Consider the following 21,435-nt stretch of genomic DNA (forward strand, 5'->3'; position numbering starts at 1 on the left):
TTAAGTGAGTGAACAAGATTAAGGTTTATTACGTGTAACTGTGCACTTAAACACCTTTACAGCGGTCGTTAGGCTCACTCCAAGACAACATAGATTTTTTTAAATATAATTTACAGTGAATAAGACTGAAGGTCATTATCGATGAATGAGAATGAAAGGGACATTACTCTTTAAAGAAGTAAGTTGCAGATACTGTAACCATGCTAAAAATGCAACTTAAAAAGGCTCCAAGAAGTTTGCTCATAGAAACTATCTACACTGGATTTACAACACAGTTCTTGTTTACTGTCCTCATATCCTCTGATTTCAAATATGATTCTACAAACACGCTAGAGGTAAGGATTGAACAATATATTCTGCAGGTGAGGACCACCAGTACAAATGACTTAACGAGTGCAAATAAATAGGAACTGAACTGAGGCTCCTTTAGGGGGAAAACTCCATCCAAAGCTATGTACATAATTTACATTCTGCAGTCCAACTTGTTGACAGCCCCCTCTATAGACCCTTTTCACCCACGTGACTAAATGTAAACAATACCAACACGTGTGGACTGCCTTGGCCATGGTGATCGCACATATTCCTACGGGCAGCTTCAACCACGTGCAAGCGCACGAGCGAACGCTGCATGCTTGACTAGTTTATCTTGAATAGGTAGATTACCATCACAACACAGTGCACCATTACCATCACAACACATCATTGGTCCGGCATGATCGTGACATCACTGGAAAAAGGTCTACACTAATTGGCAAGCATAATTGAAAATCCTTTGCACTTTGCACGCTGTTGATCGTCTTCGGTAAACTCTATGCAAAGTCGATCAACTCCCAAATAATTCAACCACTGAATATATGTATCCAGAAAGGCACACGTACACACGGCTAGACCTGGAAAATAATCTCTAGGGTTAGACATGGGTGTGGCTATTTTGAACCATAAATACACAGAGCACAGCGCATACACAAAGCAACAGTAAATAAAATCATTGATCTGATATTATCGTGATTGAGCACAAATACAATCATATCATGTGAGAATCATCCGAATTTGTTCCAGGTTGAAAGCAGAAAGTTCTGACAGAAAGAAAGCAGCTGAGTTTTCAACCAGTTGACGCGGGTCGATGTGCATGCACGTATTCATACTGGGGTGGGCAAGGACGAAGACTTGAACACAAAGTCCTCGACCTCCTGGACAATGACAAACAGTCGACAGCCAAACGTGGGCAGACATTTCCCCAGTCTGAGTCCTGCCTTGTGCCACCAGACAGTTGAAATCCCAATACATTATTGGATTCATGCTACCCTCCATCGACCAATTTCCTTAGAAAATTTCTCCACCCTGTCAAAATTTCCTCTGAATAATTCACATCCTCCAGATCAGTTTATTTCAAGGGTACTACCATGTACCAAAATATGACAACTTCCTGAAATTGGGCTCTACAAAGGAAGCAACCTCTAGTGAGAAAAGTTTGATAGATGGACAACTTTTCAGAACAAAATCGGATTAATTCCATACTAATTTGCCAGAGCTGACACTTTGAGCCGGGAATGCTAGGAGCCAGCATTTGGACGCCATAAATTCCCAGTTGTTCTGATGTGGCATGGGGATAGGCAAGTCTTCTCCGGACCGAAACTCAATTATGAACGAGCCCAACTGAGAAACGCAAGCTGTTGTCAAAATTGGATCAAGCTGCCTCTTTCTTTGGCCAAGATCTGGCAAACCAGAGACGGACATTTCAAAGCTTGTCGGAAGTTCCAAGGCATAACAAGTCTCATTCGTAAATTCTTAACAAACCGAAAAAAATGATAACATACTTTATGAAAACATAAAATAACAATCACTTAAAAGCACAGTTTTAGTTTCATAAACACCCTCCTGCTGTTAAAATAGCGACAGTCAAATATTGCTTCCACTACTCCTGCTGCAGTACATACATGACATAGACATACATGTATCAAATGTCATTTGACCGATTTTGAATGATGACAACTTTGAGGAGAATGGATGTTTGTAGAGGAGGTTTTCGACAAATAGACACAACTGAGTGTCAGGTGCACTAAGCCAAGGGACTGCATGCAGTTATGAGAACTTTCGATAAACGTAACTAACCCACAGGTGGATGTAAGGGTGGCATGCCTGTAATCAAGGATCTTCTGTGATCTCCAAAATACACAGCATTCCAGCTCATGTTCCTGTGGTGTACCACGGGCACTGTTTAACTTGGTATCACTGTGTATGTATTGACTGCTTACCATCAATCGACAAAAATGCCCATTTGAGAATGATGACGAATCTGGAAAGTAAAGAGTTAAGATCGTAGCGGACACTACCTTTCATTACTCTGTGTAATCGGAATATTGTCGAGGTGTGCGGACCCTTCGTGTACGGGTTGACATGTAGGCTGCGGCAAGAGTTCCCTGGTTCCCCTTGGCCTTGCTGTCAGCATCACCCCCAGGCCCAACTGTCTTGGGTGATGACGAAGGAGAAGAGGAAGTTGGAGAAGTTGGAGGAGACTTTCTCTTCCCTCCTGCATCGCCAAAGCTCGTCTTGGAGCTTGATGAAGACGGCGGCTCGTGTTCCTCTTTGCTGCCTCCATCATCAGTTGCCTTGGGAAGATTCATTGTTGGTGTCTTGGATGATCCAGAGATATCTGAGGGGGTAATGCCTCTATGAATGGAGGGTGCCATGGTCATCTTTGTTTCGGTGGTGCTTGTCTTGGAGCATGTAGTTGCTGTCAGGACTAAGGTAACCTCAGCTGATGAGCCAGGGCAGGGTGGCTCCTTTGTGCCTGGCTGGGTGGCTGAGATGACTTTGGTCACTGGGGCTGGCTTGAAAGCTGAGGGCTGGTTGATGGCCTTCTTGACAGTCACTCCAGTTGGATCTGATCGGATCACTACGGGTGATGATCTGCCTGTGAACTGGGACTTGGGTACTGCCTCTCCAGAGATAACACTTCTGGTTCCCGACTGCAGACTAAATTTACCCAGCTGGATATGCGTGGGTTGAAATTTACCAGCTAGGAGCTTCTCAGTCAGGGGTTTAGCTGGGGTAGTGGTGCTGGACGTGGTGGAGAGTTTGGAGCTTGTGGACAGCAAAGGTGTGCCAACTTTAGTTGTCAGAGCAAGTCGGCTGGACGAACTGGATAAGTGGGCAAATCCTCGACCGAAGGTGCTGACAGCAGCAGCGGATGAAGAGGACAGGGTCACGAGACCTGAAATGGCCTTGTTGGAAGCACAGGTTGGGGGCTGAAGGCTTAAAGCAGACCTGCTGGTAGTTGATCCAGTGGAGGTATGGCTAACTGTTGTCAGCTTGATCTCAGTCTTGGCGCTGGTAGAAGCAGTAGCTGCCTGTGATGGAACCTTGCTCGAAGGAGCTGTCAGAGATGATGTTGTTGAGATGAGACTCTGAGCAGACAATCCAGAAGAGCTCGTATAGACTGATGCTGACTGGGAGTGGGAGGGTCCAACCCCTGATGTGGGTTTGCCGAGGAGAGTTTTCTCAAGCGTGGTCAGGCCAGACACATTTCCCTTCTCCAGGTCCTTCAAAATTTTGGCCTTGGTGACTGTGCCCATGGAGGCTGAGGAGGTCAAAGAGACGGTGGTGAGAGGGAAGTCGTGGAACTGAAGCTTCTGGATGGCTTGCTCATGTTGTTTGTCAATTTCCATGTTCTTGGCTGTGACTGGGGATTCCGCAGCAGTCGTGGTCTTCAATCTCACTGAGCTTTGTGAAGACCCTCTAGACTTGCTTGTCAAGGTCGCCCCTTGAGCAGCAAAGAGTCCCAACAGAGCTACATCTGGTGAGACAATCTGGCCTGTGGATCCCCCAGGATCTTTTCCACTGGCAGCACACTCAAGATTCCTCTCAGCTAGGCTCTCTAGTGCTCTCAAGGTGGCCTGGCCCGAGCTGTCTGTGGTAGCTGGCGGTACGGTCTTCAGAGCGGCCGACACCAGCTGGGGGATGTTGAGAAGGCCAGCCAGGGAGGCCACCTGGTTGGTACTAGGAGAGGCACCCAGCGAACTGCTGCTGGGTGGCTGGCCCGAGGTGGCCATCATCTTGCCGGCTATGGCCACAGCGGCTTGTTGCACAGCTGCTTGAAACTGGCTGGTGATTATGCTCTGCTCTGCTGACGTCGCGCTGCTCGTTTCGGGCTGTTCTCCCTTCGAGGGCATGCTCATTTTGGGAGCTTTGCCCTTAGCAGTTGTCAACGACTGGTTAGTTTGGGTGCTTGAGGAATCCACACTACTGGAGTTTGGTGGGTTTGTGGTGGGAGATTTTGAGCTGTCTTGCTGAATGTTGAAATTCAGACCCTGTAATTAAGCAACAGTCAAACCAACTTCATTTTGCTGGTTAGAAAGTACATGCATTAGAATAACATAGGCTTTGCACAAAAACAGTTATTCATCAATTAATTGGTAGTTTTGTGACAATGTTATTATCATGGCATAAATGGAGAATGGACGAGACAAAAAAGTCTGCCACGTTTGGGCAAAATTCACTCCAAGTTTAAATTCTTCATTGAGATTTTTGAACTTAGAACAGTGTCTCTGCTTGATTTTACCTGAAGAAGTGTGCTTGGTGGCATGTTTGAGGGCAAACTTCCCAATTGTTGAAGCTGTGCTAGTGTCAAGCTGTTGGTCCCTACACCTTCGCTACCTGCTTTCGAGGACAAAGCCGATCCCACTGACAATTTGGCAGCGGTCACTGCAGATGTCACAGTCAGTGGCTGCGAGGAAACACAACAATCTCTGATGTTTATGATCTTTTTGTTCAACAATCGTTCTGGACATCTAAAAACATCAGAGATGCAGATATGTCACCTTTTTTGTTGATAACAACTAAGGCAGTTAAGAACTACACTAGTAGTCAGGTCAGTGAACTATTCATTTCTTTCCTTCAACGGCACAGACCACTGTTAACAAACCACCTGGGCATTTATATATGCACTGTTCTTTCAAATTATTACTTTTATCATTCCCGACTCTAGCTTCCAACGCAACTGCAATGCTGCCAACATTTGAATTTTTCTCAAATTTTTGCTTTAAGCACATTTAAAGGAACTACATATGCCTCCCAAAATTGTACAATTTCAATAAGAAATCTTTCAGTTTAATGGTACAAATAATTACGGAAACAGGACTGACCACTTCCCCACCGATGACTGCAACACTCTTGCCACCTGTGTTGCCTGATGTCTTCTGCAAGAGGCCAGAGAGCTGAGGAGCCGAGACGGCCAGAGAAGTGGAGGAAGGGATGGGAGCGGCCGACTGCGGCAGGGAGGGGGGCTTGGAAGACGTAGCTCCGCGCAGGGCAGTGGGAGCTGACTCCGTTGCAGTGGTGATGCCACTCTGGGATGACGCAGGCTCCTCCTGGGTGGTGTTGGAGTCTTGGGAAGAGGAAGTCGCAGAAGAGGAAGAGGAGGCAGCAGCCATGGTTGCCATGGCAACAAGGGAGCATAACTTGATCTGCTTGCGCTTGGAGCTGGTGGGGCTCTTACTGCGTCGACGCTTGTAGGACCCACTGGACCCAGCCTTGCCTGTTATCCAGAATGATGTACAAGATTTTCAACCTTTTTTCAGCAAAGCAAAAAATGGGGATGTCGCAGATTTCCTTAAATGAAATCTTTTGCGAGGTATAGAACACTGTCCTTTTTTTCTAACTTGCCAGACAATTTTCAAATGGAAGTGTAAATGTATTTCAATTTTGCAGACCGCCTTCTAAGAGGTCATAAATTCATAGTCACTGAGTGAATAAAAATGCAATGAGATGAATCTCAAATGGTACAAATGTATTTACCATCTTTGGATGGGCGATCATCTGCAGTCAGCTTGGCGTCCAGCTTACTAGCAGCCATTCTGGCCAGATAGTGGGCATACTGCTCCCCGAAGCTGGGCCCTGATGACTGGCTGGGTTTAGAGCCTTGCTCTGCCTGGGCCTTCAAGAGGCTCTGTGGGGTAGAATATGAAGTAAGATCCTCCGTGGGACGTACAGAAAGAGGCGGAAATAAAGACCCCAGTTCAGCTGGAGGCACAGTGAGAGCGGTACTTGTTTTCAACTAGAGTTTGAAAGTTCCAATTGAAGGAATGCACAAATTCCTTGCAGGTGTTGAGAAAAACAGGTTTGAAACTCAGAAGTTAGTAAAAATGAAAAAATTCTGAACAAGTGACTTGGTACAGTGTTCATCTATGGTAGCAGCAGTCACAGCGAATAAAAAGATGAAATCAGCTTTCTGAGAAAAAGTTGCATGTCTGGGGAAATGAGAGAAGCTGCCACAACTGGGTTGAAGATCGTCCAGACTCACCTCGCTAGACATGGTTGGCAGGCTATTCCGTCGACCCCTGCCTGCCGGAGAGGCTTTCCTCCCCTTCAGTTCCAGGGACAAGTCCCGGTGGAGACGCTTCTTACGCTCCTTCTCCTTCTCTTTCTCTCGCTTCTTGCGGTGATCCAGGTCAAACTCTGGCCGGTCAAAGCCGTCGTTCATGGATGAGGTCAGGACAGTGCAGAGGAATTCGCTGATTTCATCCTGAAGAACGTTAGTCATCAGGGATCAATATCTACTAATGTCTACATGAGACAAATATTTGCACTGCTCTGCACATGCAAGAACTTGACAATTAGACCTGTTCAGCACACAGCAGGTACAGCAACCAGCTCAGGGCACTGCATACCAACTTCATATGTGCTAAGAGGTCTCTGGTAAGCCTGCTTACAATCTTGCCAGCTACCTGTGCACCTATCCAAGCACAAAGGAAACCAATCACCTCACTAGTTAACCAGCACATAACCAAGCAAAGCCAGCCCATGAAGTGCCCAATAGACAAGCAACCGTTCGCAAGGCCAACACATCAAGCAGCTAGTGCCAACCACCGAGGCTGTCTGCTTGCACAGCAGCCAACCATCCCAAGCCACACCCCTATCGACTCTCCTCCATCAACCTTCTTCCTTCTGCTATTGGCCCTCACCTGTATGCATCTATCCACCATGCTCTGTGTCACCCCGTCGCTCCTCTTTTTCATCTTGGACATCCTGAGGTTTTCGTCAGCTCCTCCGACCACCACCAGCCCCGTCTCCGCCTGCATCTGCTCTCTCAGGTTCTCAATGCCGTCCTGGGTGCAGACGCTGGACTCCTGACCGACAACAAACAGAGTTGGAGTCTTGCTATCCAACAGGGGTTCGTCGACTCCCTGCAAACACAAATGACAGGGTAAAATAAGACACAAAAAGTGTTAGGACATCGTGTGCTTTTGGTCCACGTCTGATAAGGTATCATGTGCACCCACTTTCGTTTGGACAAATGATGTGAAATGGAAGATGTCTGATGTCCAACCAAACTACTCTTCCTGGACAAAAATGCCAGGATCTTCAACATCAATGGACCATATATTCAGCACTTGTTGTCAACTACTGTAAAACTACTCCACTCACCCCTCTTGCACCACTGATTCCCATTACAGGGAAACCAAGACACACTACTCCTGTTACATGCTCCACCAGAGAAACCTGTTGGAGCAAGTTTGAATATACAAGATTAAATTTATCAGAACATTGAACAGCTGTAGGATATGCCTCTGCCTCAAAGAAAAACAAACTAATGAAGACATTGTCACGTCATTAAAAATAATTCAGAATTTCTTCATGAATTCTTTAACGAATGAGCCTTTGGCGAGTTAAATTTGAATGAAATCTGGTACATTGAGTTATCCAGTAACACATAAACATAACAATGTGAATTCCCCTGACTAAAGACACTGTTGCTACACCTTGTGATTCAGGGCAAGCTTTTACATAGCGAACACTGTATCTGGAAATGGACTGGTTCCTTTGTGCCCTTCTTATCCATTGAAAACAGTCTATTGGTGCAAGGCGTCTCTTATGTAAGTAAGCATAAGGTTGCCCTGAATCACGAGGTATAGCAACAGTGTCTTTAGTATGGAGAATTCAAATTGTTAGGTTCAAGTGAATTTAAAGAACTCAGTGTACCGGATTTTATTCAAATATAACTTGAAGAGAGGGAAGGTGTCTTACGTGGCAGGCTACCAATGCTCCTACAGACCAGCCAATCAGCACGATGGGTCGATTTGGGAAGTGGCTCTTCAACTAAGGAGAGAATCAAGGATACTTTTAGCTGGAGTTTAGTGTCTTCTAACAACGTGATATAACATTGAACGTGACAACAACTCAGCTTAAATGGCTCCTTATACCTGGAGAGTTCAGAAAAATCCTGGTTTGAATACAAGCCCCTCTATCGAGGGATAAAAGTACGATGCAAATGCCAGAATCAGCTTTGGTGGACATTTGCATTTAGATGATGTAAATTCATGGCTGCGTTAGCAAGCATGCAGTTGCAGAATTTTGAGGTCAGTTTGTTCCCTCAAAAGTTTTCCTATTTGATCTTTCTAAGGGTGATGTGCCATGTGCACGTACCTCTGAGTGAACTGAGAGTACACGTATGTACATATATGAACAAGAATTCTGCAAATCTGTGAGTTTTCTGCGACGCTGGCATTGGTCACCCTTAGAGCTTGCCGGTAAGCCAACATAGGGCATCCTTGCGGGCGAGGTAGATGACTACTTCATCAAAGATAACCTACCTCCATGACCTTGGTGCGCACAGCCCCAACCATGTGCTCCAGACACTGCGCTATACTGACCCCACTGCCTCCGCTGACCGTGTGCGTGGTGACGGGGATGACCTTGCCCAGGTTGGCCAGCTGGGTGTTCCAGAACCGCATGCGACGCGACGTAGGCATGCTGGGGAACGAAGGGCCACTGGGCGTGACCACCAGCAGCGGGGAACCGGGAAGCTTTTTCTGTAGAAAGATCACATCGGATCACTCTGAACTCTGTCGTTTTTGCTGGAAAAATTCTGGAAATGCATGAAAGTGGACTTTCCAGGTCTGTTTATGAAATCGGGGCTTTTTTGTGGGGGATGGTTGGGATGGGATGGGTTACCGGCTTGTGTTGGCTGAGGACTCCTACGGCTGGGTCCCAAGGTCTTTTCAGCAGGAGCATCAAGGCTTCAGAGCTAGCCGCACTGCAGCGATTGGAGGAAGTGGACAAGCTGATCATCTTATCAATTAGGGCTGGAACCTGAAGATTCAACAATACAGCAACAGAAGTCCAGAAATATCAACATTCCAGAAAGAACATAGTAGCAAACAATGAACTAACTTTAACTTTCTCAATTCAAGCCAGACTTCAAATCATGAAACACGACATCAGCTGTTTTTCATTTATAACTGGGTATCCTTCGTCAAATCAAATGTGACACAATATCAATCCTGGGAACATTCGCAATCGTGCGTACAATACAAAACAAAACTGCTTGTTTAAAATTACTGAAAATTTGCTTAAAACTACTGTCTATAGTGTAAGGCCTTTGTGGTAGGTTTATTTCAAATTACAAAGATGAAATTAACAATGTCATAGAATCATTTGTAATTTTTCTGTTTTTATGTTCCACTGATAGAATTTCCTTGACGTTTCTTACCTTTGATTTCAAGGTCTGTAAGACATCAAGATAAATGGCTAGGAGGGAGGAGCTAAGGTTGTCAATTAGAACACTGTGTAACCACTGCGTTAACTTGGAATCCTGAATGAACAGCAAATAAACAAAAATGATTGCACACTTCAGACATTACAAAGGATGGGAAAGGAGATCTTTGTGGCCAATCTTACCCATCCGATGGAGGCAAGTGTCCGCCGGACTTTCTTGGCGCACTTGTCCAGATGGATGCGTCTCAGCACTGGCTCGTTGGGGTTCTGAGTGACAGAGAACAATTGGGAAGATTTAGTTTCTGACTCCAAACCTGACAAAGATTCCAGCTAAAAAATGTGGCAGATATTCTAAAGGGAAGAAAGTCTGAGAACTTTAAAATCCAGACCCTTACTCACCCCTTCGTAAGCCAGCCTGGCCAATCGCTCTGACTGCATGTGCTTGATGATCTTATCAAACAGCTTATTCTGCTGAGAGGTCCATCCAATTCTTTAAAAGAAAAATCAGATTCTAAAATTAAGAAACTCTCCTTCGGTCACACAAAACAGTCGAAATGTAAAAATAAGTTACCGTCTAAGAATATGATGGAGAATGGATAAAGTTTGGAAGCCTTCCCAAGATCAACCCAACTGTAAACCATCCCTCAGTCTAGATTTAGGAGGCACGTTGACCCCTGAATCAAGTTGACTGGAAGTGTACTTGGTCAATTTCTTTTCCCACTCTTCGTCTGTGTGCTCTTCCGAGGTTGTAGAGCGGGCAAAGTTGACGTGCCGCTGGCATTCGTTCATGACAGAGTGAGCCCTCCCACTGTCGTACGGCAAGGTGTTTGACGGGGAAGGTGTGACCACTTCAATTGGTACATCTGGTTCACTGTGAAGAGAAAATCATTTTTGATTCAATTTTACGACAAGTGGTAAAATCCAGTCTAAACATTTTTTTCTGGACTGTTGACTCTGACAATTAAAGATGGATCCATTTTGAAACAGGATTTCAAGTTGAAACGATAACAAGTACACATACACAATGTTTTGTCTGTCCTGGCGAAGTCGGAGGGTCCTGGGGACAAACAGCAACCGGGCTGGCTTGGCGTGGCTGGCGTCGGGGTGTGCACTCCATGACTTGGAGTAGCAGTGATCCAGGTGGACGAGGTCTAGCTCCCGGTCTCTTGCAGACAATTGGTACAGGAAGGATGACATGGTGCGTGCCCGCAGGCTGGGATCAGTGATGCTGTTGTTTGAACTGCCAGACATGAATGGGTATAAAAGCCAACACTAAGACATCAACTTGGGTAAACCTGAGCAAGAAATTTGAGAAGAACTAGGGAGCATGTACTTTGCCACAATCTTTTACTAGCACTTTAAAAGTGAAAATTAAAAGTTCTTTGTTATCTATGACAACTATGACTAAAAATGCAACTTTGATAGCACCCTCCGTAATTCTTAGAATGCACCTGTGTGTTTGCTTGCGTAATTAAGTATAAGCGGCTCGATCATTTTAGAAGTGGGGGGGGGCGGCAATGTCAGGGCATGCGGCATCCTGCGTTATCAAGCTAGCCGTTTACACACATTTAAGATGTTTGAGAAATAAGTACTTCAGGGAGTGAGAACATTTTGCAAAGATACGATTGTGAAGTTGTGACACTAATGCAGCCGATATGTGATTAGTGTGGTTTCCTGACCACAGATTTCCCAGATGTCTCTATACATATTCTTAACGACAGTAGTTGGAATTATAGGAACTGGTATCCAAAGCAATATAAACATTCATTACGCGAATATGCTGCATATGCGCATCTGTGGTCTAAGGGAAGATTTACTTCAGGAAGCACAAACGGAGGTTTCATCTGGTACTCCAACTGGGCAGCTTTCAAAATGTCTTATTGTTTGGAACCATTAAAAAAGGTGGAGTGCAGTAAGGTAGATGCTTTCGAGTCAACTCGTACCTTGGCCGGCGCGTACATTGGATGACTCGTACCTTGGGCAACTCGTACCTTGGCTTAAGACCACTCGTACCTTCATGTTACCAGTTCGGTGTTAACTTTCTTCCTCTGCCTATTCAGTATGTTTAAGATCAGATTTGACAAACATATCAAGGAAAACTCTCCATAAATCTCCCAGAGGGGTTCCCGAGTGGCAGCATGATTTTCTGTATATCGCCTGCCGTGGGCGTTCGCACTGTCGGTTTATGTGATGGATGTCAAACGACCCGACCGTTTACCAACTTGACTTCTTTATTAACATTCAAGGGGGGGTCCCTTTACTAAACTCTAAAATTGGGGGGGGGGACTTCAATCTATTCTTATGGCTATGGGAAAACGGTATTGGACTTTTTTCATTTTGTGGGGGAATGATGGCTTTGTTTTGTAACTTTTTGGGGTGGGGGGTGTGTACTTAATAAAACTTGCATTAATGTCACCCCACCGGCATGTACATGTAGGGAAGGCATCGTAGCCAAAACAGCAAATTAGCTGACGAACACATGACTTAAGAAATCAAATCCTAGTGTTCAAGTTAATTACTATAATAATGTGCTTTAAGCAAGCTCTGATTTCTGTAATGGTACATGTACGAGTTGTCTCGTATGCAAAGGTAAGAGTTGTCTTTACTGGAGGTACGAGTTGTCCAAGGTACGAGTTGACCTGTTCCTAGGTGGACATAATCAATGGAGTAGGCCTAGTTACTGTTTAATAACGTCGGCATGTATTGGCATGTTTGGAACTCTTCCCGATTAATCTTCCACAACCGCCAATGAACAAGAAATGGTTATCGGCGGAATTTTCGGCAAATCAACAATACGATCGACATGTCGCTCAAAGATCGACCGATCGTACCCAGCTGAGCGTCCGGCCATTTGCCATGCGCCAACCTTGGCGTACCTAGTACATACGCGGAGCGGTATCGTAATTCGTATGAACGGCCATGGCAGACGTGGAAGGACGCCAATCCACGTGTCGCAAGTTTCTTACCCCTTTATCCTCCTACTAAACAGTGTGACTTACCAATTTACTTTACTACGTACAAATGGGCTAAAACACTTCGATATTTGTACGCATGATCTTCTCAAATTGCAGAATATTTACAGAATACAGAATCGATACACCTGCATCAGTCCTTGCTACTCTATGCATGCTGCATCCAACACTGCACAATATACAGACATATCCGCGAACAGTACGTCGGGTACCACGTGACTAGTAAGGGCAATTCTCCATCGGTAATTTATAAAATCAAACAAAAATAATTTGAAAACTCACTTCAATAACCGTATTCACCAAAAATTAACGTATTAATATTTCACAAACTTTATATCGTAAATATTGTGTGTTAGTGTGGAATCATTTAAAGGTCAGTTTTGTTATCAACCGGTGAAATAATGGTTTGTTAGAAACAAAAACTGGGCTGCCAAAAGCGCCAGAATCGGCCAAATGAATCAAAATTAATTTTACAAAAAATGAAGTATTATACGTCGGAACCAAATTTCTTTCAGAATTTTTCAAATGATTTGCGTTTAGCTTCGTTGTGAAAAATTGAAGTAAACTGCTGGCGACCTTTGGTTTGGACATTTTTTCCCCCAATCATTTCGTATTTTCATTTTGGGAATTTTTTGGGTGCATATTATTTTCAGATGTTGGTCATTTATATTTTAAATTATTACATTTACATTTTGATAAGAAAATGTTGTTTGCCCGTGGTTAATTCATTTTTGGTGAAATTATTTTTTTACCTGTAACTTTTAATCTTTTAATTAGAATTTTTAATAATTTGTTTCTCAAATGGTTTTGGTGATTCTTTTGTGTTTTATTATTTAGATTTTTGAATAACAAGATTCTGTTTGCTTGTAATTGTTTATTTTCCTTAAAATCAATTTTGGTCTTTTTGGCCGCCCATACGAATGCGGTATCGGGTCATGAAGCGTCCTGTGTTGTTTTATTCATGTTTACGTCATATGCTGTTTTATTCATAATCGTACCCAGCTTGCGCACAGAACTAGAATGGCATATGAATGGAGCATAGGGCACGCAAAGGTCGTACCCGGTACCCGAAGCGCGACGGCGCTCGCGCTGTACGCACGTACGTACGCGTACGATCAAAGCTAAAGATGTAATGTACATGTTCAGTACAGTGTACATGTACAGTACAATGTACATGTACATTGTACATTGTATAGTACATGTACAGCAGTATGAACGTTCTTTGGCAAGGTCACAGTCTAGTCATGGTCGTGGATCAAGCAAGGGTTTTTTTGGCGTAAACATAGGCCTAGGCCTTTTGGATTCGTCGACACTACATGAAGTGACAGGTGACAAGCTCCTAATGTTGTGATGGCAGACCGTCCAGCGACTGTTGACAAAGATTTGAAGCAGCTCCCCGATTTTGTGGAACTCAATGATCTTGCAAATGACCGAGTAAGTTGGACCAGTCACGGAGCTTGTATTATAGCTAGCTCCATGGACCAGCTGGGGCCATGGAGCTGCTTTTTAAAAGCACAAAATTTGCTGAAGCGGGAAAAAACTATGCCAATCTCCAAAAGCCACGCTTTTACGGTCCATTTATCAGGCCAATGATGGCCTAATATGATGATATTTGGTGGCAAATTTTGTTTAAGTGTTTACAGTAAATGTAGTCGCCCAAATGTGACACAAGTGATTTGATAAGCACCACATATCACAAGCAGATTGTAAATTTAGGTGCTGTATTTTGCACACAAAGTTGAATTGAAACCACTTTCTCTGGCCGTCTTACGGCTGAATGTACATGTATGTTACAGCTAAGACTGACTGTTATTGCCGGCATAGGTTGTTTCTGATTAAATTTGTTCATTACAGCATGCTGAATGTACATGTATTTGTAGTGTTTGTCTAGCTTGAAATGCCTGTCGCTTCATGAAGACAAGTCTATTTAGTTTACCATTTCCTTACAGAATGGGGGAATTATCCTGTTTGCCACTGATGACTGGTTTGCTGTTGCAGAAAATCTGTTGAAGGTATTTCAACTTTTACAAGGTTTTTTAATTGATGGTCGTGTCGTAATTTTGATGCAATCCTGACTTCTTTATCCACAGTTCAAACAACAACCCACTCAGGTACTGAAAATTACAGTGAGACAGAAAGCTACCTTTAATTACAAATTGGTCTTTCTATAAATTCAGGCTCCAAATGTGACACTTTTGTATCCCTGTTACACCTGACCTGTGTACTTTCACCTGGAAATACCATTGAAATTGATTTCAGACTGTTTCTATTTGTTTGGCAGGTACATGTAATTTGCATTAATTCATCACTCTTGGAAATTAACGAATGCATTCTGAATTTCCAAAACCATATGTCAGATGTGACAGGGTCACATGGAAAATTGGACCTCAAGTTTGTTGAAGGACCCATATGATGAAGCTTGTTTAGACTGTACTCTTCAACGCTCAATGTTCCATTCTCAGCCAGAACCACCAGTATGGAAGGAAGGGGTGTTCACAGAGTTTGGCAAGTGGATGGATGGCTGGGAGACTAGAAGAAAGCGAATCCCCGGCCACGATTGGTGCATCGTTAAGCTTGGCATTCCGGGCATCATCCACGGCATCGAGGCAGACACTTCCTTCTTCACCGGCAATTTCACTCCCAAGATCTCTATCCAGGGAGCGTGTCTTGGAGGAGGTAACGCAGCTGAATCGATTCTTTTTTCCTAAAGGGTTATCAGAAATTTGTACAGTCTACCAGATTCAACAGGAGCAACCCAAGCGGCATTAAGGTCCTGCCTTTAAACTAACAGGGACCCAATCGTTCTCTTGCCCACCATATTTATGCCAGGAGTCATTACTCTGACATACTCATATAGACACAGATAAATTGAAAGATGATGGAATGAGCCGTAATTCTTAAGTAAGATTCATTTAAAAATCTAGTCATATTTGAAAATAAAAAGCATTTGAAGTATTTCATGATGTACAAAAATTGTGACAAACATACCTTTTTCTCTACCTAACCTGAAAGTTTTTTTGAATTCAGAGTGCTGTTTGAGCATCGGTGTAGTGAAACCTGAGAGAGAGAGAGATTTTATTTGTTTGTACGCAGAGGTTGGTTTCCCAGAGAGGAAAGGTAGAATGGGTGTAGCAGCAAGTGAGGAACAACAGACAGCGATGGAAAAACTTGCAACTCATGTAAATATCGGGAATTAGAGTTTACATACAATGCTACATGTAGTTGTTTGACCATGGGATGTTGATGGTACAACCTTGAGTCCACGACAAATCAGGCTCATGTGCTTGTTGGCGTACATACATACATGTACTGGTGCTTGGTTGTCGTCATGAATGCATGTTCTGTGCTAAGTTGAAGTCAAGCTTTTATTCTGAAATATAACAGATGAACACTGCTGTCTGTGTGTTTCTAGTCATTTCATGTTTCGCCTCCATCAAATCATACAATTTGGAAGCCGAACAACTATCAAGTTATGAGAAGCAGTGGGTTATTTGAAGCTGTAATTTTAAAGGTTTTTTTTCACTGATTGTCGCTGTGCTTACATGTTCTGTGTTGTAAATTGTTTATTCATCACAGAGATGATGGCCAATCAGAGAACTGGACATGTTCTTGGGTATGTTTGAATATATAAGCCCATAATCTCTTGGGTTTACAGGAGTGGGAGGAGATTCTACTAACGTCAGCCTTGTTGCCGGGATTCAAGGACACTTGCAAGAACTACTTCAGAATTCACTCTGACAAGAGATGGACCCACTTGAGGCTGAACATGTACCCTGGTAAGAAAGATTCAAAGTTGGTGACAGTCTTGGTCTTAAGACTAAGCGGTGGAATTTCTTTTTACTGCTAAGCAGATAGTTTTCTGCTGACATGTCTTTTACCCTATTTTCTATTTTGATAGATGGTGGAATAGCAAGACTCAGGGTGTATGGCATCGCGGAGCCTGATTGGTCCATAATATCTCAACACCAGGTGAGCGTAAAATCAAACTGCATTAGGTAATGAGTTTGTAATGAACAAAAAATTACTGTGCAATCCTTTGACAAAAAGGAGTTAATCAGTTTTGAGGAGGCCTTGCACTTGCCCTTAAAATTCTATAATGTTTCAAAATATTGTGGGTAGTTGAAAGTTTTCAGTTGATAGATTGTTTTTTTTAAGGTTTGATCTACTAAAGAAATGATTTCCATTCACATTTTCTGAATTTTTTTTGGTCAATATCTTTTCCTAGTTGATCGACCTTGTTGCTATGGAAAATGGTGGTGTTTGTCTTGGTTACAGTGACGTTCATTTTGGCCATGCCAGAAACTTGCTGGCCACTCCAAGGTCACTGACCATGGCTGATGGCTGGGAGACGGCCCGAAGAGTAAGTTATTCCTGAGACAGTGGAATGCTTTTAAACATTTCATTTTTTTGGAACAGGCCTATTTGATCCGCCAGCTCCAAGTCTTTTACTTTTGCTGGACCAAAAGAGTGAAACAGATTACCCAAAACAATTTGGGAATCACCATCAATCTTAAGACCTTCCTTTTTCAGTCAGCCTTTTCATTCAGAGATGCCGCTTTTCCGATTTTAATCGGAAATCCAACGTTTTGGTATTTTTCTCCCCAAATCCGATTTTTTTTACATTTCCCCCTTCAGTGTTTTCAACATTGACAAAATGAAATAAAGAAGAAAAGACTGGAAGCAAATCTATGATGCGCATGTATCCTGCGCCACGCGATTGGGTATTTAGTCTTTTGCGCAGTCGTCAGTAGAGTGCTTAAGTCAGTCATATTGTGGCGCGAAATACGAAGGACAGCATTGAGTGGTGTTGTCAGTGACTGGAAATACGTTTAAATATTGACCTTTAAATCGCTTGTCATGGACAGCTTGATGCATTCACATGCGACATGCGCGATGCATGAACGCACACAACGAACGTACATTGTATGTTGGATGATCAACACGTGGATTGACTTTATGTTCGAGGGCCGACAAAATGCAGCATCTAACTGTCAACAGAAATGAGGATCTTCATGATATGGAAAGAAATGTCAAGGACAAATTTCAGTGGAGATGGCTCAGAGAAAAGGATAACAGTGGTGATTGCTTTTCAACTTATGTTAGAAAGCTTCATTTGCCAGGTAGGCCTAAGCCTACCGACTACCATCATGACCATAACGCTGCATACTTCCGATCGGGTGGAAAGCTTTCGTCATGTTTGTATCGTTTGGAGTAAAAACCAGCAGGCCGGCCTTCATGTAGGCTGCAACTCATGACTGTGATCGACCAGTGATGATCAAGAAAGAACTTTTTTGTTTTTATAGGCGACTACACGACCCAGGCATTTTTATGTTTAAAACTGACACCGTGCGATTTTTTTGGCATAGGGTAGTGGCATCTCTGTTCATTAATCCTTTGCCTTTTTGTTGTTTTATTGTCTTTTTTCCTTTGATGTACAGTGCTTTGATCCATGTTAAAGGCGCTCTTTAAATATCTATATTATTATTACTATAACAGGGAGATTAAGCTGGGGTAACTCTTAAGTCAATTAGGGACTACAGGCTGGTATATTTTGTCAGCTTTCCCACCATTTCCCTTTCTTTTATAACTTAGAAAACTTTAGCATTTCAGTGTTCCAGTGATGTTGTGCTTATCTAAAATCTTTAGACTTTCAGCATATTTCACATCCCAGACCTGTCCAACTTCCTAGTTTGACCAAGTCCAAGGAGTCATATGCTTTGCGCAAGTAATCTCGCTGCCGTAGAATCAGGAAACAAATTAACCAATGCAAGAAGGGTCTGCTTGAGTTGTTGGTGAAGTGTCAACAGCTTCTAGACTACTTCTGAAGTCTGCTTGAGAAGAAGGAAGAACAAGTTATCAAACATCACTACTGAGATGCTGAAAAGGTTTGAGAGTTTCATTGAACTCTTAACCATCATGTTCATTTCTACACTCAAACAAAGCCTTATATGTTAATAAGTTGAAGCTCAAGTGGGCGAAATATCTTCCGTCTTCCAGCTGGACAGGCCATCAGTGCTGGAAGCTGACGAGAATGCAGTTCTGAAAGTGTCTGGGCAGGAGTGGGCGGTCTTCAGATTGGGCCACATCGGCGTCATCAAACAGGTAACTAGGATTGGCTCAAAGCTGAGCGCAGATAAGAAGATGCAAGATATGTTCATATGCACTCCTACAATCCTCTTCATATGTTGAAATACTCTGTTGCTTTGAGGTTTAATGGGGTCTAAGCCTTTACGCCAGCAACAGCCAGCTCAGGACTTGTCGAGTGTCTGGTTCTAACCCATATTGGACAATGTATTGACATCAGGAGTCTTTGACACAGTTCTATAGCACTCTCACCCAGTCTCTGTCTGGTACCCATTCTATTTTCATACTCTATGCATGGAAACTAAACAATACTGGACCGTAGCATTAGTTTCACGTGACTATGAAGAAATTTGCTGTAGTTGTATGATTAGGCAAGAACGTCGTCCTCAGATAGATAGATTTCATGTCTCATTTGAATGATTCACTAGTGACCAATGGGCATGTGTACGGGGTATGTTGGTTGGTCACTTCAAATTTGTTAAGGGAAGATATTCACAATTGATTTTCTAATCCTTGCATTTCTGCTTTATTGCATGCCCTCAGATTGAGATAGATACAAACCATTTCAAAGGAAACTATCCCGATTCCTGCTCTGTGGAAGGTGAGATTATTAAAATCTTCTCTTATTCCAAATAACGAACATTTTGAGTAATAAGGACAAGTTTTGGGCGTCAAGTAAAGTAAACCCTGGTTAGTCTTTTTTTTATCATTTGCATGGGCAGTGCAGTCACATTGAAATGACCCTAGTCAAACTCTTTGTTAAAATTTCACCGTTATAGTTAGTCACTGCCTGTAACTCTTGCAGTGTTCATGGTCAATGACATTTCATACAATCCTTTTTAAATGAAGGCTCCTTCAGTACTTATGAATGAAATTTGTACGGATGACCAGTGGTGCAACAGTGCCCCGGAATTTGGTTCTAAATGGTCAACTAGTCTGGTCCAAACAACCCATTGTTCCATATGCAGCAAGGTATGAGATGGAGAGAACCCCCCTGCTTTGTGTTGGTCATTGCCTCGCAGGAATCTGGGGAATTCCTTTCAGACATCTTGGGGGATGTGTTAAGTAACAATAGTCTGGAATGTGTATAGGGATTGGACATGTTGGGGGGGTACCCCTCTGTCTCATTTGTTGCTGGGTATACATTGTTTGGGGTGACTGTGGTCAAACTGTGGTTAACTGCAATCATTACTTGAACTTGCCTTCAAAAGTAACAGGGCATCTGCGTTTCAACTGATACACACTTTGTGCCCCTGGCAGCAGTTATGCATTTTAACAAAGCCCTGTTTCCTACCCAGGATGCATCTTGTCCGAGGAGGGGGAGCGTCAGTGCCAGGCCTACCGTCATGGCAAGACAAAGGGTGACTTCTCGAGCTGCCTATGGGAGACCATCCTCCCCCCGAGCAAGGTGTGCTAGCTCCGCCCAGACTCCTTTGACTCCGTTTCCAGGAGCAAACAGTTAAAGCAATGGCTCGCAAAGCTGAAAAACAGATCCAAGTGCAGGTTACTGAATTTTTCCACCAGCTCACTCACACTGTTTCTCGGTTTTTAGTCCGGAATCACTTCCTATTGCTCACGATAGATAAGCGTTTGAAAAGAGCTTCCAGAGCTTTGACTAAGGTCCTATTTCCTGCACATCTCAGCATATTTCCAATGGAGTGAAGACCTTAGACCTAGCTCTAGACAACAGATTCAGATGCAGCCAGAGTCTACCTGACCAAATGTTACTTGCAACGGACTGTTTTCAATAACCACTGTTTTATACACCTGGACTTCACTGGAAGGGGCAGGAACTAGTCCCTTGAAGTGAGGGCCGCCTTTCTGTGTGCGTGTTTTTCTTTCCCTGTTTTTCTGTATCTATTGTTTGTTCTCACGTCTTTATGGTCTCAGTGCTGTAAAATGCTGTACTTATCTATAACGTGCAGTTCCACTAATGCGTTGCCTCAAGCAGTTCGACATCGTCACAATCTTTTTTCCTCTTTGGTTTCAGTTGTCTGCCCACAAGCAGCATTTCTTTGAGACCACCTTGAAGGATGTTGGGCCGGTGACCCACATCCGCCTCACCATGCGCCCGGACGGTGGAATCAGTCGCATGCGAACCTGGGGTTACATCCGGAGAGTCAGTACCAAAATGTAGCTGCGTACAACTGAAGCCCGTCTGTACCATTGGAAATACGCCTGTCTGATTTTTTTCGACTTGTTTATGCTGCCCTCCTCAATGTGAAGGTTCCTTTGATTGCAGCTGATATAGTATTACGTTTGAAGTGAATTCTTTCCTCATTCTTCTTGTAATTCTTGAATTGGAAAACAATTTTCAGAACTACGTCAGTGGTTTTTTGTTTGTTTGTTTGTTTGTTTTTTGTTTCACAATGTGGGAATTACCCCCTTCTTTTGTTTTTGTGATAACCTCAAATGGTTAGATTTGTTCAGATATTATCAAAATGAAGTTTGAGTTAAGAGAAAAATTGTTCGTGACAGAGGATAAGGGCAGGTGTAATAATCATGCTTAAAATTTCAACATTAGAGCGAATTTGATCAATTTCGTGAGCATGAAATGCAGTATGTGCCAAGTCCATGTGAGACACTAATCAAGTTCAGGCGAAAGTCTAGATTTTGAGAATGACTCAAAATAGAGTTGACCGAGTAGTTTAAGGCCGACGCTGAATTCTGATTTTTTTTAAATTTTGTTTTTAAGAGTTCGTCGTAAATGAAAGATCCATTAAAATTGAGAAAACATAAAGTGTTCGTTTGTGCCATAATTACAACTTTCTAAATGTTTTAACTATTTCTTGGAAATAACAGAGATGTGGTCAGCATATGATTTGAATAAGTGAACGTTAGTACTGGTTGATAACGTTTATCGTGTCGAATCTTTAGTCCATAA

General features: G+C 43.2%; 2 protein-coding genes across 5 annotated transcripts; one reads left to right on the forward strand and one right to left on the reverse strand.

Annotated features, from left to right (window-relative positions):
- On the reverse strand, positions 1–12,654 carry LOC110979939 (uncharacterized). Of its 3 annotated transcripts, none has more exons than XM_087145054.1 (16): positions 12,495–12,654; positions 10,517–10,723; positions 10,196–10,366; positions 9,895–9,985; positions 9,679–9,762; positions 9,491–9,592; positions 8,953–9,090; positions 8,592–8,810; positions 8,026–8,097; positions 7,426–7,500; positions 6,963–7,184; positions 6,302–6,523; positions 5,797–5,947; positions 5,145–5,536; positions 4,562–4,726; positions 1–4,310 (listed from the first exon to the last, which is right to left on the reverse strand). In XM_087145054.1, exons 2-16 carry the CDS (start codon positions 10,690–10,692, stop codon positions 2,340–2,342), a joined length of 4,251 nt encoding a protein of 1,416 aa, XP_087001180.1. In that variant the 5' UTR covers positions 10,693–10,723; positions 12,495–12,654; the 3' UTR covers positions 1–2,339. The 3 variants fall into 3 exon arrangements, with proteins under 3 accessions (XP_087001180.1, XP_022091824.2, XP_087001179.1); XM_022236132.2 differs by having other exon boundaries at positions 10,517–10,735; XM_087145053.1 differs by lacking the exon at positions 12,495–12,654 and having other exon boundaries at positions 10,517–10,746.
- Positions 12,655–13,605: 951 nt separating this feature from the next.
- allc (allantoicase) lies at positions 13,606–21,386 on the forward strand. Of its 2 annotated transcripts, none has more exons than XR_015427500.1 (11): positions 13,606–13,901; positions 14,417–14,479; positions 14,930–15,143; positions 15,561–15,646; positions 16,123–16,243; positions 16,366–16,436; positions 16,693–16,827; positions 18,465–18,569; positions 19,095–19,152; positions 19,850–20,054; positions 20,542–20,678. XR_015427500.1 is itself a non-coding variant. In XM_022236127.2 (11 exons), exons 1-11 carry the CDS (start codon positions 13,818–13,820, stop codon positions 20,686–20,688), a joined length of 1,194 nt encoding a protein of 397 aa, XP_022091819.2. In that variant the 5' UTR covers positions 13,610–13,817; the 3' UTR covers positions 20,689–21,386. The 2 variants fall into 2 exon arrangements, 1 of the variants encoding a protein (XP_022091819.2); XM_022236127.2 differs by having other exon boundaries at positions 13,610–13,901; positions 19,850–19,959; positions 20,542–21,386.
- The last annotated feature ends 49 nt before the right edge of the window (positions 21,387–21,435 follow it).

Source organism: Acanthaster planci, linkage group LG13, assembly GCF_054643075.1.
Source record: "Acanthaster planci isolate LZ-2023a linkage group LG13, COTS_SCS, whole genome shotgun sequence".
Lineage (NCBI taxonomy): Eukaryota > Metazoa > Echinodermata > Asteroidea > Valvatida > Acanthasteridae > Acanthaster > Acanthaster planci.

Coding starts and splice junctions, on each gene's coding strand:
- LOC110979939 (XM_087145053.1), bottom strand. CDS start 10,746: ATGTCTGGCAGTTCAAACAACAGCATCACTGATCCCAGCCTGCGGGCA. Junction 8,098..8,591: donor TGCGCACCAAGGTCATGGAG/GTAGGTTATCTT, acceptor TTCTCTCCTTAG/TTGAAGAGCCACTTCCCAAA. Junction 5,948..6,301: donor TGCCAACCATGTCTAGCGAG/GTGAGTCTGGAC, acceptor TCTACCCCACAG/AGCCTCTTGAAGGCCCAGGC.
- allc (XM_022236127.2), top strand. CDS start 13,818: ATGGCAGACCGTCCAGCGACTGTTGACAAAGATTTGAAGCAGCTCCCC. Junction 14,480..14,929: donor TTGCAGAAAATCTGTTGAAG/GTATTTCAACTT, acceptor TTCCATTCTCAG/CCAGAACCACCAGTATGGAA. Junction 19,960..20,541: donor CCATCCTCCCCCCGAGCAAG/GTGTGCTAGCTC, acceptor CTTTGGTTTCAG/TTGTCTGCCCACAAGCAGCA.